We start from the raw sequence: 13,721 nt of genomic DNA on the forward strand, positions 1-13,721 counted from the left end.
CACAACAATGTGCCATGATTAAGTCCTTTTTTTTTTTTCCTTCTAGGAATGGAAGGACAACTGAATAATCAGGAAATAATTAAATATAATCCATGACATCAATTACAGCAAGCAGAAAAGCTCTATAACTTTGTCTTCAGATGCTGGGAACACATCAATAAAATTCAGTATCTATTCCTGGTTTAAAGGAAAAAAGAAAGCAGCAGCAGCATACTTTGCTAGCATGACACACCGGAGATATGAACCAACCAGCATTAGCAAACCCGAAGCTAAAACGAGTGTTTTCATTAAAGTTAGGAAGGAACCAGACAGAACAGAACAACTGTAATGAGCACCTATCATATTTCTGTAGGTGATTTAAAAATAAGAAACAAGACACATTATAAGGACACAATAAAATCACTATCATCTGTAAAAGAAAAATTATTAAAACCAGCTGAAAATTAATCCTAGGAAGTGACTAGTAAGGCTACTAGTTATTTACTGATTAAAATAGATTCCAAGTGAAAATATTCATAGTAAGGTATATTTAAAAGAAATTCACTAGTAAGTGAATTCAATGTATTACAAAAAGTACCACAAAGACTTGAGAGTCACAAACTGTTGCGATTTCCTTGGCAACAATGAAATCAAATCTGCGTGTAATGCCAAAGGCTCTGACTTCTCAAGTATCCCACACCACTAAGGACAGACAGATAGGTGGACGGACACGCACGCACCCTTCATTCGATCTCCACTGACTTCCCATCACCAGCAACCCACCGAGGCAGAACTAAAACCAGCTCAAAAAAAAGCTAATTAATGTTATTTTCCTCCCGTTATGAAAAGAGGAATATCACGTTTCCTCTTAGAATATGCCCTTGAAATGTTAAAGACTGAACCATATGGAAGGGTTCTGAAAGTGTGCAAGAAAAAGCTAAAGATTTGGAATCCTAATTCAATTTCCCCTCACATTTTAATAGGAGCCTGTAGCAAACATTTATTTTTAGAGACGTTCTTGGTAGGGGCTGAACAAAGGGCTATTGTGTGTTAAACACGGGGAGGTCTCTCTGGTCCCATCTATCCGAGCTTTTTAAACATCAGGTTGGCATTAAATGATTTTAAACTTTAAATCAACTATTTCCAGACCACAAACTCTATTCCACACTTATCAGTCAATGTAAGTTCTTCAAGTGAGTTATAACGGAGTTCAAATGTGAAATCTGCATCTTCCAAGTGCCAATAAAGGAACTTTCCTTTGGACTAGTGCCTATATGCACTGACTTGTTAAAAAAATGCCATAGAAGTTTTCATTTCCTTCTCCAACAGAAATTTTCATCTGCATTTGATCAATCCGACTCAGCATCGTCTCTGATGAAAAGCATATGGGCATCAGTCATATCATTCTCTATTATGTTCTTATTAAACAGGAATTACAACCTTTTCTCTAAGTTAACAAGAGCAAAATAGACGGGATTTATAGGCCTGCCCTGATAGCTATAAACTTAGCTATGTCTTAATTTGTAATATGCGTCCTGTCACGGGCCTGGTAAAATAGAAAAGAAAACAAGAAATTATCTATGGTTCATGGTGTGGTCATTTTAAAATGTGTTCATAAACTCTTTCACATGTCTGCCATCAAAAGGTGGAGTCCGCCTCCTCTCTCCGAATACGGACCGGTCGTGGTGACTCACTTCCCCTATGGAGTGAAGTCGAAGCCGGGGGAGGCTAGCTCGTAAAGCTGACACAGCTTCTCTGGGCTCTTCCTCCTGGACGCTCGCCTGCAGAACCCAGCATCACTCTGTGCGGAGGCCACGTGCTCAGGCCCCAGCCAAGGCCCCAGCTAGCCAGCACCAGCGTCCCCGAGGAGTGAGTGAAAGGAGCCCCCTCTCACTCGGGCGCCCAGGCCCAGAGCTCCCCAGCTGACACCACGGGGCACGGAGACCAGGTGTCCCACCAGACCGTGCCCAAACCACAGATTTGTGAAAAACTCCAAGCCGTCTTTGTTTTAAGGCACCGGGCTTCAGTGCTGTTGTACACAACAGCGACTGGACCGTGTACATCGGTTCGACCAGATTCAGCCATCTGTCCCGCTTTAACTTCAACTCTCCCCAAGAAGACAAACCAGCAAACATGCAAAACCCACGTGTGCTGCAGACCCACTCTCGGTTGACTCGCAGGGCAACCTGGGGGCGGGGGTCCCGGCCGCGGTTCCCAGGGCCGTCAGCGCACTCACTTCCCCTGGGCTGTGTGCTTCCCAGCACCTGGCACGCCAGGAGCCTCGGCCTGCTCGTCTCTGCTGCCTGAAACCCACTCCTAGCTTTGGAAAGTTCCTTATTAGACACCTGGCTTATGAAACTGCTGCTCTTGTCGCATATGCTCCAGTTTTTTAATCAACGAACAAGTGGAATTTGCTAAAAGTGTCATTCTGACTCTAAGACTGGTAAGGAGGTTCACGATGTTCCCATGGAGCCATTTAAATGGGTTCTCAACCCAACCGAGTAACCAGCAGAAATGTACCGTCCCCTCAATGGCCACCAGGAAGGGAAATATCCGCATTACTTGAAATAACATTTTTTTCTCTAAGAAGCACAAGCCTGAAAAGTTAAAGCTGGAAGGAACCTGAGAGGTACTCTAATTTAGGATTACTTTCAACCAGTGAAAAACTGACATAATCCACACGAGATCTTCATGACACAAGTACAAAGAATTTTTACCTCACTCCAACCTTAGTGAAATGTCCACCTACCATAATATGATGGCAACTTGAAACTTCAATTCCATTCATATCTTACAAACGAAATGTGCAAATTATAACTTCGTGCATATTTTATAGCTATAATAATAAAATGTACTCCGTATGACGCTATTTAATATCCGTCCTTCAGAGTTAGAATGTATGATAAATGTAACAGTATGTGATAAACATAATAGAAGAAGTCCTGGGAACCCACAAACAGTCTTCCTAAAAAAAAAAAAAATTAGAGTGGTTATTCTATTTTTACCATAAGAAATGTCAGCCATCACTGCTCTAGTCCAAATCATTTGGAGAAACTGAAGTCCAGAAAGGTTATACAACTGACCTGAGGCCATACAACCAGTTAGTGGCAAAGTTACAACCAGAATTTTGGTATACTCACGTCTTCCAGTTCCGCGTGGGGCTCGGTTAGATTTGGATTAATAAGAGGAAAACAATTATTTTAGTTTCAATTCAAAAGGCGAATCAGAGTGGTTGGCTGGCTTCCCACCCCTGCAAGGTTGCATTCGTAACCCTCTTGGTGGACTATCTTCCTCCTTAACGTAAAGAAACAGAATCTCCGTGGAGGGCCCCCGGGTGATGCCAGGCACGGGCGGGCGGGCGGAACGCGGCTGACAGTGTGGGTCAGCCAGTCGAAGGCTACTCACAATCCAAGATCCTTTGCCCTAACTGTGGAGACTGTAAGAGTAAAATTCTTAGTCCCTCACCTCTCCTGCAACTAGGGCTGGCCAGGTGACAGAAGTCACAAACAATGAGAATACACAAGAGAGAGACATCACTAAGCAGGCATTTCTTCCCAAATAAAAACAGCAGTGCTGTGAGAGGCCTGTGGCCCTTGTGTCCTCTTCCTGGCAGGACCGTGCATGTGATTTCTGGAGATGCTGAAGCTGTTGTGGTTCCCTGGGGGCAAATGCCGCATGCTGAGGACTGCAAACAAGCAGACAGAAGGAACTGGGCCCCCTGAGCTTGCAGAAGAGCCATCACTCCAGCCCTGGACTATCTATCCTCTGGCTTCCTGTTAAGTGAAATTCAAAACTATGCAGTTGGTTTTTGGTTACCTGCAGCTAAACACAACCCTAATTCTTATGCAAAATAAATCTGGCTTTCCTCCTCCAACCACTTTGTCCCAAAGTGCAGCGTCCATCTGTGTTATTTCTACACAGCTAAATTTGGTGAACAAATGCTCCATCACCTGCACCATTACCCCGTCCTACCAAGCACCCCACCATTATTTTGAAAAAGCAGTAAATGTGAATGAGGCACACCTCTTTTCTCCAAGAGGAAGACAGTTTCGGCTTAGCAGGTCTTCTGCAGCAGATGGCGGGCTGAGGGCTGCCCTGGGCGGCAGAGGACAGACCCATGGTTTTCCTCCTTATAAACCACACAACCTCAGCCCTGGACAGCACCGGGAGATCCAGAAACCACTGCTTGTCAAGTCCCCAGCCTCTACCGGGGAAAGACTGCCAACAGTGGCCTTCGTTGGAGGAAACAGGACAAAAACCATTCACTCTACAAACACCTTCTCTTTCACTTGAGTGTCGCATTAGAGAGCTTCTGCCTTACCTTCCATTTCAGAAACAAAAGGACTGAGTTTGAGCAAAACAGTAATCTTACGACCGAAACCAGAGTGGTTTCCACTTTCTTCCCATGCCCTTCCTGATAAAGTATTTTGTTGGCTACAGTAGCTCAGAGTTCTATCAACTGTCAAGATTCAATGACATTTTCCAAAGGGATGGGAGAGAATGGGTAACACTGATGAAAAGCTAGAAATTCTCCTACTTCTATACCCCTCCACAAAAAAAACCAAACAAACAAAAAAACACAAAAGAATGAAAGAAAAGGAAAGAAAAGAAAAAGAATTATAAAATAAAGAAAAGAATGGATCTCTGTGAGGGAGTGGCAAAATGCTTAGGCAAATTTCTTGGACTCAAGTTCACAAAATCCAAACAAATCATGAGCTGTTCTAGACCAGTACTGTAGACCATTTCTTGGAAACATAAGGAGAATTCCCAGGCCAAGCAATCACCCAAGAAATAGCTTTAGAGCCAACAGGCACCCTAAGGGTTGAGAAACCACTGGTACAGGGGATACAGCCTCCCACAGCACATGCAAGATCCTGGGACGCTCCAAAGGAAATTCCTCAATCTGAGACTCTAAGGTCCTCAAAAAGTGAATTCTGCACACAGAAGCAGAAGCCAATAAACATTATGGGGTTGACAAATAGTATGTATGGATGTAAACTGATTACTTAGTAAAGCAACTTACAATGGGTTAAAAATACTGGAAGAAATGAGTTTTATAAATCGACCTTTACATCAGAACAGTTTCCAATAATTTAGAACGCGAAGTGTCTCACTCATCCAGATTTTTATGTGAGCAGGAATTCCCCTTCTTGCTCCCAACCAAATGGAACCCCAACTTTAAACAGCATTCACAAATTATTTACGGGGTGCTTTTTAAAACAGAACTACCGTCATTAACAGCAAGTTACCGATCCCCATGCTAATTGCTCAAACGCAGTAAGTTAAAGTCTAAGGACACCAGAAAAAAAAAAAAACAAAACTAAAACAGAGGTCAAAGTCATTGCCTCCCAAGGGCTCACTAAGTCTGTGCGACACACAGGACGGAGCGCAGACAGAGGGCCCAGCACCGGCTCACCGAGCACGTTTCCTGGCGGTACCTCTTCTAGGTCTTCCAGTTCCCTGCCCATCAGAAGATACAGGTTTTCCAGGGTGCAGCACGCCATGTGGGGGACTGTGGGAAGGTCTTCAGGTGGAGTGGAGAAGCCTAATGGCACCTGGGCAAAGAAAAATGGTTGAAGAGAAGTCAAGAGGCATTAAACACAGACATTACTTAGAATACAGAATGTCGTTTTCTATTACGAGGTGAGATGGTGCAATCACACTTCACGTAAACCTGAAATATGGACATCTGAAACGGTAGGATATGAAATATGAAGGAGTTAAGAACTGTCAAAAATTAGACCTAGTCCTCAGCTTTATGGCTCAGGTATATGAATCCTGCTGCGACCGTACCACCATACTAGCCAATGAACACGCATCCCCGCAGCCCCTTGCCGGTATTCACGTGAAACATGTCATACAGCAGTGCGGTGGCCACTGTGCTGTGACTTCAACACTCGTTATTACTATCCTCACTTACAACTGATTGAATCTTATTACAATGCCTTTGGGCGTTCAGCAAGAGCAGCTGCCAGTGCTGACTTACCCATGAAAATGAGTAACTTTGAAAGAGTCGTCAGAGGTGACAAAGATGCCATGAAAATGGCCAAACAACAGCCATGATACGCTTATGTTGGTAATCTGGAAGGGAGCACACTGTGAGATACCAGGGACACTGATGAGGAGACCGAGCACAAACACAGCAAAAATTTGCTGCCAGGAGAACAGATTTATGAGCTCACCTCCTGTCATATTCCTTCTTATGGAGATACCGTCTCAAATATGTATATTTTGTCAAAAATTATTCAGTATCTTGAAAAGCATTCAAGATATTGCCTTGAATTGCTCAGCAACCTCCATATGCATGCAAGTACCCTGAAAGCCTTTCCACCAACCAACTTATCTTTGGTGCCCCTGGGCCCACGGCACTACGGTACTGCCATCTGTGAAGCAGAGAAAGCGTCAAGTTACAGCACGTATAAACATAACCAGCATCACAGAGTGAGTGACCAAAAAGCAGCAGGGGCAGGTAAATTCCGAAAAGTCCAGAGGAGGCAGAAGCTATCGGGTTAGGGTAGACTTGGAAACCCCTGAGGATGTTGGCCTTCCTGGCACGCGCCATGAGTAAACGTACACGCTCTGATTCAGTGCCGACTCTGCAGGCCAGCTCTAAAGACACACTGCGAAGACGTGCAAAACAGAAGGATGAGACAGGGAGAGACAGAACTATCCGCAGATAATACGGTCACCCACTTAAAACAACCACATGTAAATCATAATTAGCAAGACAGTTTGGCAAGGGGGCTAGACACAAGGACCGTATACAAAAGTTAACTATCTACATCAGCAAGAGAAAAGATACTTCTTTAAACAGTAACTTTTAGAGTAGCAACAAAATATAAGACAGCTAGAAATAAGTAACAAAAGCGATTAAAATGGAGAAAATTATAAAATTTATAATGAAAAACACTGAAAATAACCGAAATGAATAGAAAGATACGCCTAATTGATTCATAGATTCTATACTGCAAATGTGGATTCCTGCCAAATACATGTATGACTTACAGCAATCAGAGTCTCAGTGGAGCTTTTCATGGAACCTGACAAGCTGCCTAAAAACTTACATGGAAAAGTAAAGAGGAATAAGCAAGGCACTCACCAAAAACAAACAAAAAGAAAAAAAAAAAGGTAGAGGACATGGCCTTTAGATATCAAAACATTTAGAAGTCAGAACTGAATAGAGACAGTGACAAACAGAAAAATGAAGTCTAACAGTCCAAAAACAGACCAATTCACAAAAGAAATTTGATTTATGACAGAGCTGGCAGAGAGGGGAGCATTCACTGAATGGTGTTGGAACAACTGGTGTTTGTATGGGGACAAAAATAAGATTGGATGCCTTCTTCGTATCATATATCAACATTGAATTAAACATTTAAACATGAAAGGCAAAACTTTCAACTGTAGAAGGAAACAGGCGAAAATTTTGCCTTTGAAACAGTCATAATTTTAATTTTCTTAAATAACATACAAAAGGCAAAACCCATAATGGAAAAGACTGATAAATTCAACTACATTAAAACTGAGAACTTCTGTACATTAAAAGATATAAATAGAAAATGTGACAGGTCCCAAACTGAACAATCTGCAAAACTTAAAAATGACAAGGAATTAGTATCCAGCTTATATAAAGAACATCGAAAAACCAGTATTAAAAAATATGTGTATATAGCCCAAGTGAAAAATAGGCAAATGACCCAAAGATACTGTCACAGGAAAAGACATGAATGACCAATAAGCATATTAAAAGAGTAATAAAGAAAATGTAAATTAAAACATCCTGAAAAGATCCTATTATGTGCATCTGATTGACAAAAATTAAAATCCTGACAATAACAAATTCTGGTGAGGCTGTGGAACACTGGAACTATTAGGCACTCCTGCTGGGGGTGTAAATCAGAACTACTTTCTGGAGTTAAACAGTTCAGCCGAAGATACACACTCTATTACCCAGACAATTCCACTAAGGGTGCATTACTGAGAATTTCTTGCAAATGTGCACAAGGAAATATGTACAAAAAAACTCAAGGCAGCATTTTTTAGACTAGCAGAAAATGAAAGCAGCCCAACTACATAATAACAGGAAAATGGAAAAATAAAATGTTTGTTTCTATATTGGAATACTACGCAGCAACGAACAATAAAAAGAACAGGAATAGACATCAATGCAGGTTAATCTCACAATGTTAGGTAAAAACTGAGTTGTAGAAGAGTAACTACAGTAAGAGTCCATTAATAAAAGTTCAAAAATAATATATCCTTTCACAGTGCATATGTAAGTCATAAAACTACAAAGAAAAGCAGAAGAATTAGCAGACAGACTAAAGGTAGTTCCCCCAGGACTCCTGCTTCCTGTTCATGCCTTCACGCAATCCCCTCCCCCTGGGCGTGAGAGGGACCCGCGGCTTGCTTCTCATCAATGGCATATGGCAAAGGCGGTGGGATGTCACTCTCATGATTATGCAACATCACACAAGACTGTCTTGCAAATACATTCAGCCTGGACTCTCCTTGTTGGCTTGAAGGAGTGCAGCCAAGCTGAGAAGTCCACAGGACAGGAAACTTCTAGGAGCTAAGGGCAGCCAACAGCCAGAAAGAATGTGGAGCCCTCAGCCCTACAGGTACTAGGATATGAATCCTGCCAACAACCTACATAAACCTGGAGACAGAGCCTTTCCCGAATGAGCCTCCAGAAGAGCACACAACCTGGTCAACACTCTGGCTGCAGCTTTGTGAGACGCCAGGTGGGACCGCTAAGCCATGCTCGCACCCCCAATCCACAGAAACCGCAAGATGAGAGAATGTGTATGGTTTTCACTGGCTAAATTTCTGGTAGTCCATAACATGCAGCAACAGAAAAGTAACAAAACGGATGAACACGCAAGTCCAGGTAAGGTTTCTGTCTGGGGTATGTGTAATGTATTTCCCCTTGTTTTTAAAGCAGGTTGGAATTACATTTTATGGGGCCCCGACTACTGGAGTATGGAGTCATCTGCGCTGTCAATTCATTTCCTCCTTGATCCTTGAGTCACTTGACACATGAGAAGTGATTTCAACCTCTAGCCCCATGAGAGCAAAGATAACTACGTGAAGAAGATATATTGGAATGCTCATGGAATTTGTAATGCCCAATAAATCAGTGCTACATTAAGTAACAATTTCTTAGTCATCCTGACAGTTGAGAGAACAAAAAAGGAAAAAAATTAGCCACTACTTGACCCTTACTGATAAATAACAAACCATCAGCTATGTCTAAACCGAGATGTTGAGGTGCTCATAACTGGGTGTTTAATATGCCACCACAGCACTTTCAGCCCCCCATAAAATACAGCCCTGCACACAACTGCTGTGCTCCTGGCTCGAAGCACAACACGCCACAGCCCACCCCGGGCGGCTTGCCCACCACCCAGCACAGTCATCTCCAGGAACTCGAATGCTAAAACCGGGGGAATAAGCGTTCAAGGCAAGTTGATGGCAGACCCTCTCCAACTGCCACCCCCTGCCCCGTCCCTTGCTGCCAAGTCCAGTAGCTTCTCTGGATTCCCTGAAGGAGAGGAGCATGTGGCCTCCTACTCAGGACGCAGCACGTCTTCCAAGTTCTTACTCGCCACTCTTGCTGATCCTGACTCGCTCCCTGGATTCTGGCGCCCCATCACCCTATGACCTTTGTAACTTAACTACTACGTATACACCCTGCTTGTGTCCCAACGTGCTGAGGCAGCTTGAGCCTGTGGTTTCTTTTTTGCCCTTCGGCTCAGGTACATTTAGATGCTGGCTGTTCACCTGTTTGAGACCTTCCTGATCAATTTCTGGGCTCCCCCTGCCATGTAACTATGGCCTGTCACCTGCTCTCTGCCCAGGCCTTTGGCCTGTGCCACCCAGTTTTTGGATCTCCATATTTCCTGAAGATCTGCCATTGCCCTGGCTCTAGCATGACAGTTGTGCCTACCAGTTCTTTTCTCTGGCCTTGAAAAGCCTTATAATTAATTAAATAAGGCCTGAAAAACTGAGTTCATATACTGGTTTAGTTTTCCAAATGCTACTAAGTGAGACAGATTTACCAAATGTCACCAAAGCAACGTTAAGAGGAGATCTACGGATTCATCTGAATGTGCCTATCTAGAGACAAAATAAGGTAATCTCAACCAATTTGAAAAGATATAAGAACCTCGGAACAATATATTAATGCTTTACTTCCAATTCTTACCCGCCGCAAAAACTCAACAGGACTGTATTTGGGCCCCAAGACAAAAATTTTCTTTCCTCTTCGAGCCACACCACTGAACACGCGAGCAAATGCAATAAAAGACTCTTGGTTGCTTCCTTCCTGGGGCAGAGGTTTAAGGGTCATACTCTCCACCTGATGTTCATCACCTGCCGGAAACAAAAGGATAATGAGCGTCAACACTGCTCTCTCTAATCCAGGACCTGCCTAGAAACAGAGGCAACAGTGGATATGATACACTTGGCCCAGTTTCAGGGAAGAAACACCAAGAACGATAGAACACTGACAAAAGCTACAATTAAAGCCAAGCTCAAGAGCTGGAGGATGAGTGTCCGAAGTTAAAAAAACTATTTTGCACTATTTCCTATTTAGGAAAGCTGTACCTTTTGGCTCTTCTCCCTTTGGACTTGTTTCAAGAGCACTCCCGTCTTGGGAGGGCTCCGCGGGCGCCTGCCCCTGTGTCACTGCGAGCTTCTCCGCATGCCTCTGTCTTGCACGCTCTCGCCTCTGAGCAATTTCTTCCTGAGTGAGAGGTCTACAGGAGATCACAGATATGTTAACATCTGGCAACATCAAGCATCTCTCAGTTGTTGGAGCAGGGAAACAGCAACTATTAACGTGGCTGGATAAGACAATGACAGGTCCCAGGTCCCTTCCAGGCAAAAGATTTCTGTAAGCTCTCCCCCTAGCTGTGGTGACAGAAGAGAGGGCCTCTCAGGCTTTCTCTAGAATGCTCTGTTCCTGTTATTCTGAGCTTCTAGAGTGGGATGCGAGAGCCCATGTCCCCAGAGCCATCCGCAACAGCATGGAGCCATTCTGGAATGCCCACATTCCTTCTGGATGAGGCGACCAACAGGAAAGGGAGGGAAAGGAGTGGCGGATACCAGGGCTCAGAGCACCCCTGTGGAGAAGCAAGCATAAGACCTCAATAGGAAATGGAGGTTTTCTCCACAAGCACAAAAATATATCTTCATGGAGAACCGGGGTCCAAGAGGAAGGGTTCAAAGTCAAGCAGAATGCTGGAGACTCAGCGGGACTGAAAGGTCACATTGTGTTAGACCCCAGCACCACCACAGTAAAGGTGGTGTGTGGGTGTGTCTGTGTGTTTGCTGGGGGTTAGTCTTGGTTGGGGTGGGGGAGAGGATTCAGCTGTACTTCCTAAAGAGTCATCCTCAAGTCTAGAAGTCCACAAAAAAGCACTTTAATAACAAAAGTCTTTACAAAAGGGGAGTGCGAAGTTGAATAAAAATGGGCACTCTGTCTGGGAGTTTAAGTCTGGAAGGCAGAAACCAGTCAGGTACACTAATTCCCAGGACTTGGCTCCTCTCCCATGTGTGGGCCTTCCTAAACCCACTCGCATCCTGCACCCCAGCAGAAAGCAGGACCAACGGCTGCCCTGAAGTCAGCAGCAGGGCGCATCTTAGCCCTGCACTCTGGGACCGAGCGTAGGCTACTCCGGCTAATGCTCTGGTCCTAACTTTAGGATCCAGCTCTGGCAGCCGAGCTCCCGGGCCTGGTCCTGTCACTCTGTGCCTCCCTCCTGCTGTCCCTCCCCTTTGGCACTGTGACTTCTGCTTTTCTCCCTGACCTCTCATTTGACACGTGACAGATAATCTCATCCCCACCCCGCCATGCCGCTTTCCCCGCTCTCCCCTAGCACTGGAACCCATCCAGATATCCCTTCTGCACGTACACCATTCACGAGCATTCAAGATGCCCACATACTCTTGGAGCTCCAATGCCAAGGGCCCTAAACCCTTCTTCCTTCTTGCTTCATGTGGGCAAGCCTGGAAGGTGACTGTTCCCACCACTGACTGTTCACTGCTGTACTCTTCACACTGCCACCTGCTAGACAAGGCCTCCCACCAGGACCAGACACAAGCTCCACCTCCCTTGGCACCTGCCCCTCAAAATGGATGAGTTCAGTTCTCGGAGCTGTCCCCTTCCAGTCAGAAACTTCGTCAGGTGTCTTGGGGCAACCAAGACCGCTGGTCCTCCCCTCTCTTGGAAGCTCCAAGCATTAGAAGCCCTTTCGAGTATGGGATGAAATCCGCTTCTTTGAAATTTCTCGCCACGGCTGCAGTTCTGACCTCGGAGCTACAGCCAACAAATCCACTTCCCCCTCTCCTTGGGCCCTTCCCCTCAGCCTACTCTGCTACAGGCCCAGCACTCCAGCTGTCCCTTCAATCAACCCTGTCTTTCTAGACTTTTGCTAAAACCTCTTACAAGAATATCTGAAAAGTGCAAGTTAAAATATAAATGCGGATGTGATATTATCATTAGAACAGGGAGGAAAAAAACATGAGGCACCTGTTTGCATATGAAGAGAAAGTCTCTTTCAATGGGTTTATCACTAGGATCTCCACATCCTCTTAATCACTTTATGTAATTACCGTACATACTCATTACAACAATTAAACGAAATAGATATTGTCATCCCTATTTTACAGATGAGAAAGCAGAGGCCTAGGAAATTTAACCTGACCCAAAGTCACCTGGAAAATAAATGGAGGAGCCAAAATTCAAATCCACATCTGACTCCAAAGCCTATGCTCATTATCCCCAGGATGTCTCCCACTTAGAAGGAATTAAAGATGTTAAAGTCATCATCACATTAAGTAAACCATTTTAACTTTGGTTAAGAAAGACACATATTTATTCACATAAATCACATCCTCATTCTGCCTAAATCTGTGACATGGTGGGGAATAAGTTAGCACTTATATTCATCAAGTCAGCATCAACTGTATAGAGGCTCGCTGCCCGTCTGAGCATTCATGCGCCCTTCCAGGGAACACGGCCTCCATGCCCGGCACTGCTGTGGGCTGGGAGCAGACGGCCAGACAGAAATCAGCAAGGACTTATACGAGGTACCCACTGCGTATCTGCCGTTTGTTGAGAATAAAGAGGAAATGATTTGCAAGAAAACAGAGGTCTACCAGCCAAGACACAGCTATGGGTGATGAGTTCTTCAGGCTTCACCTGGAACTAAGCATGGATGACACTTCCTGATGGGCCAGCACCAGAGATGAGGGATACCAGAGGTGAGCATGTTGACTGGAAGGCTGGGGAGGTGACTGTGGATGGGAAGGAAAAGAGGCGAGGACACACATCCATCTGTCCCCCGGGTTCCAGGAAGAATGCCCACGCTCTGGTCGGCGTGGAACAGGCCGGAAGGCTGGCTGCAGCCACTACCAAAGGCAGCGGAGATGGTGGGAAGCGACAGACCCAGAAAAGTGGCTTCTGTTCGAAGACAGCATCTTGTTACTAGAAGGAGCTGGTTCTCAAGAAGGAAGCAAAAGAAACACATGGACTCAAAGATTCAGGGAGAGAGGAACTGCCTGAAAACTCCCAATAAAATGTTACCTAACAGGCATTTAGACCAAGTACATACTAGTAAGAACTTGTGATAAACTACAGCTGAGAAGAACAAAAGCAAAGGCCCAGAATCTAAAAGGGCCGGCAGGTGGAATGGCTGCCTGCCTAGATTTAGATGTGGGGGGTGAAAGGCCACACT

General features: G+C 44.6%; 1 protein-coding gene across 1 annotated transcript in view; it reads right to left on the reverse strand.

The window, feature by feature from the left end:
• EFL1 (elongation factor like GTPase 1) overlaps nt 1-13,721 on the reverse strand; it is a 122,745-nt gene that overhangs the window by 69,547 nt on the left and 39,477 nt on the right. The window contains exons 13-15 of the mRNA XM_045812984.2: nt 10,588-10,739; nt 10,187-10,353; nt 5,396-5,534 (exon numbers count right to left, since the gene is read on the reverse strand). Coding sequence (XP_045668940.1) covers nt 5,396-5,534; nt 10,187-10,353; nt 10,588-10,739 — 458 coding nt within the window. The remainder of the gene's footprint in view (nt 1-5,395; nt 5,535-10,186; nt 10,354-10,587; nt 10,740-13,721) is intronic.

This window comes from Ursus americanus, chromosome 28, assembly GCF_024610735.1.
Source record: "Ursus americanus isolate L20-20 chromosome 28, mUrsAme1.1.p, whole genome shotgun sequence".
Lineage (NCBI taxonomy): Eukaryota > Metazoa > Chordata > Mammalia > Carnivora > Ursidae > Ursus > Ursus americanus.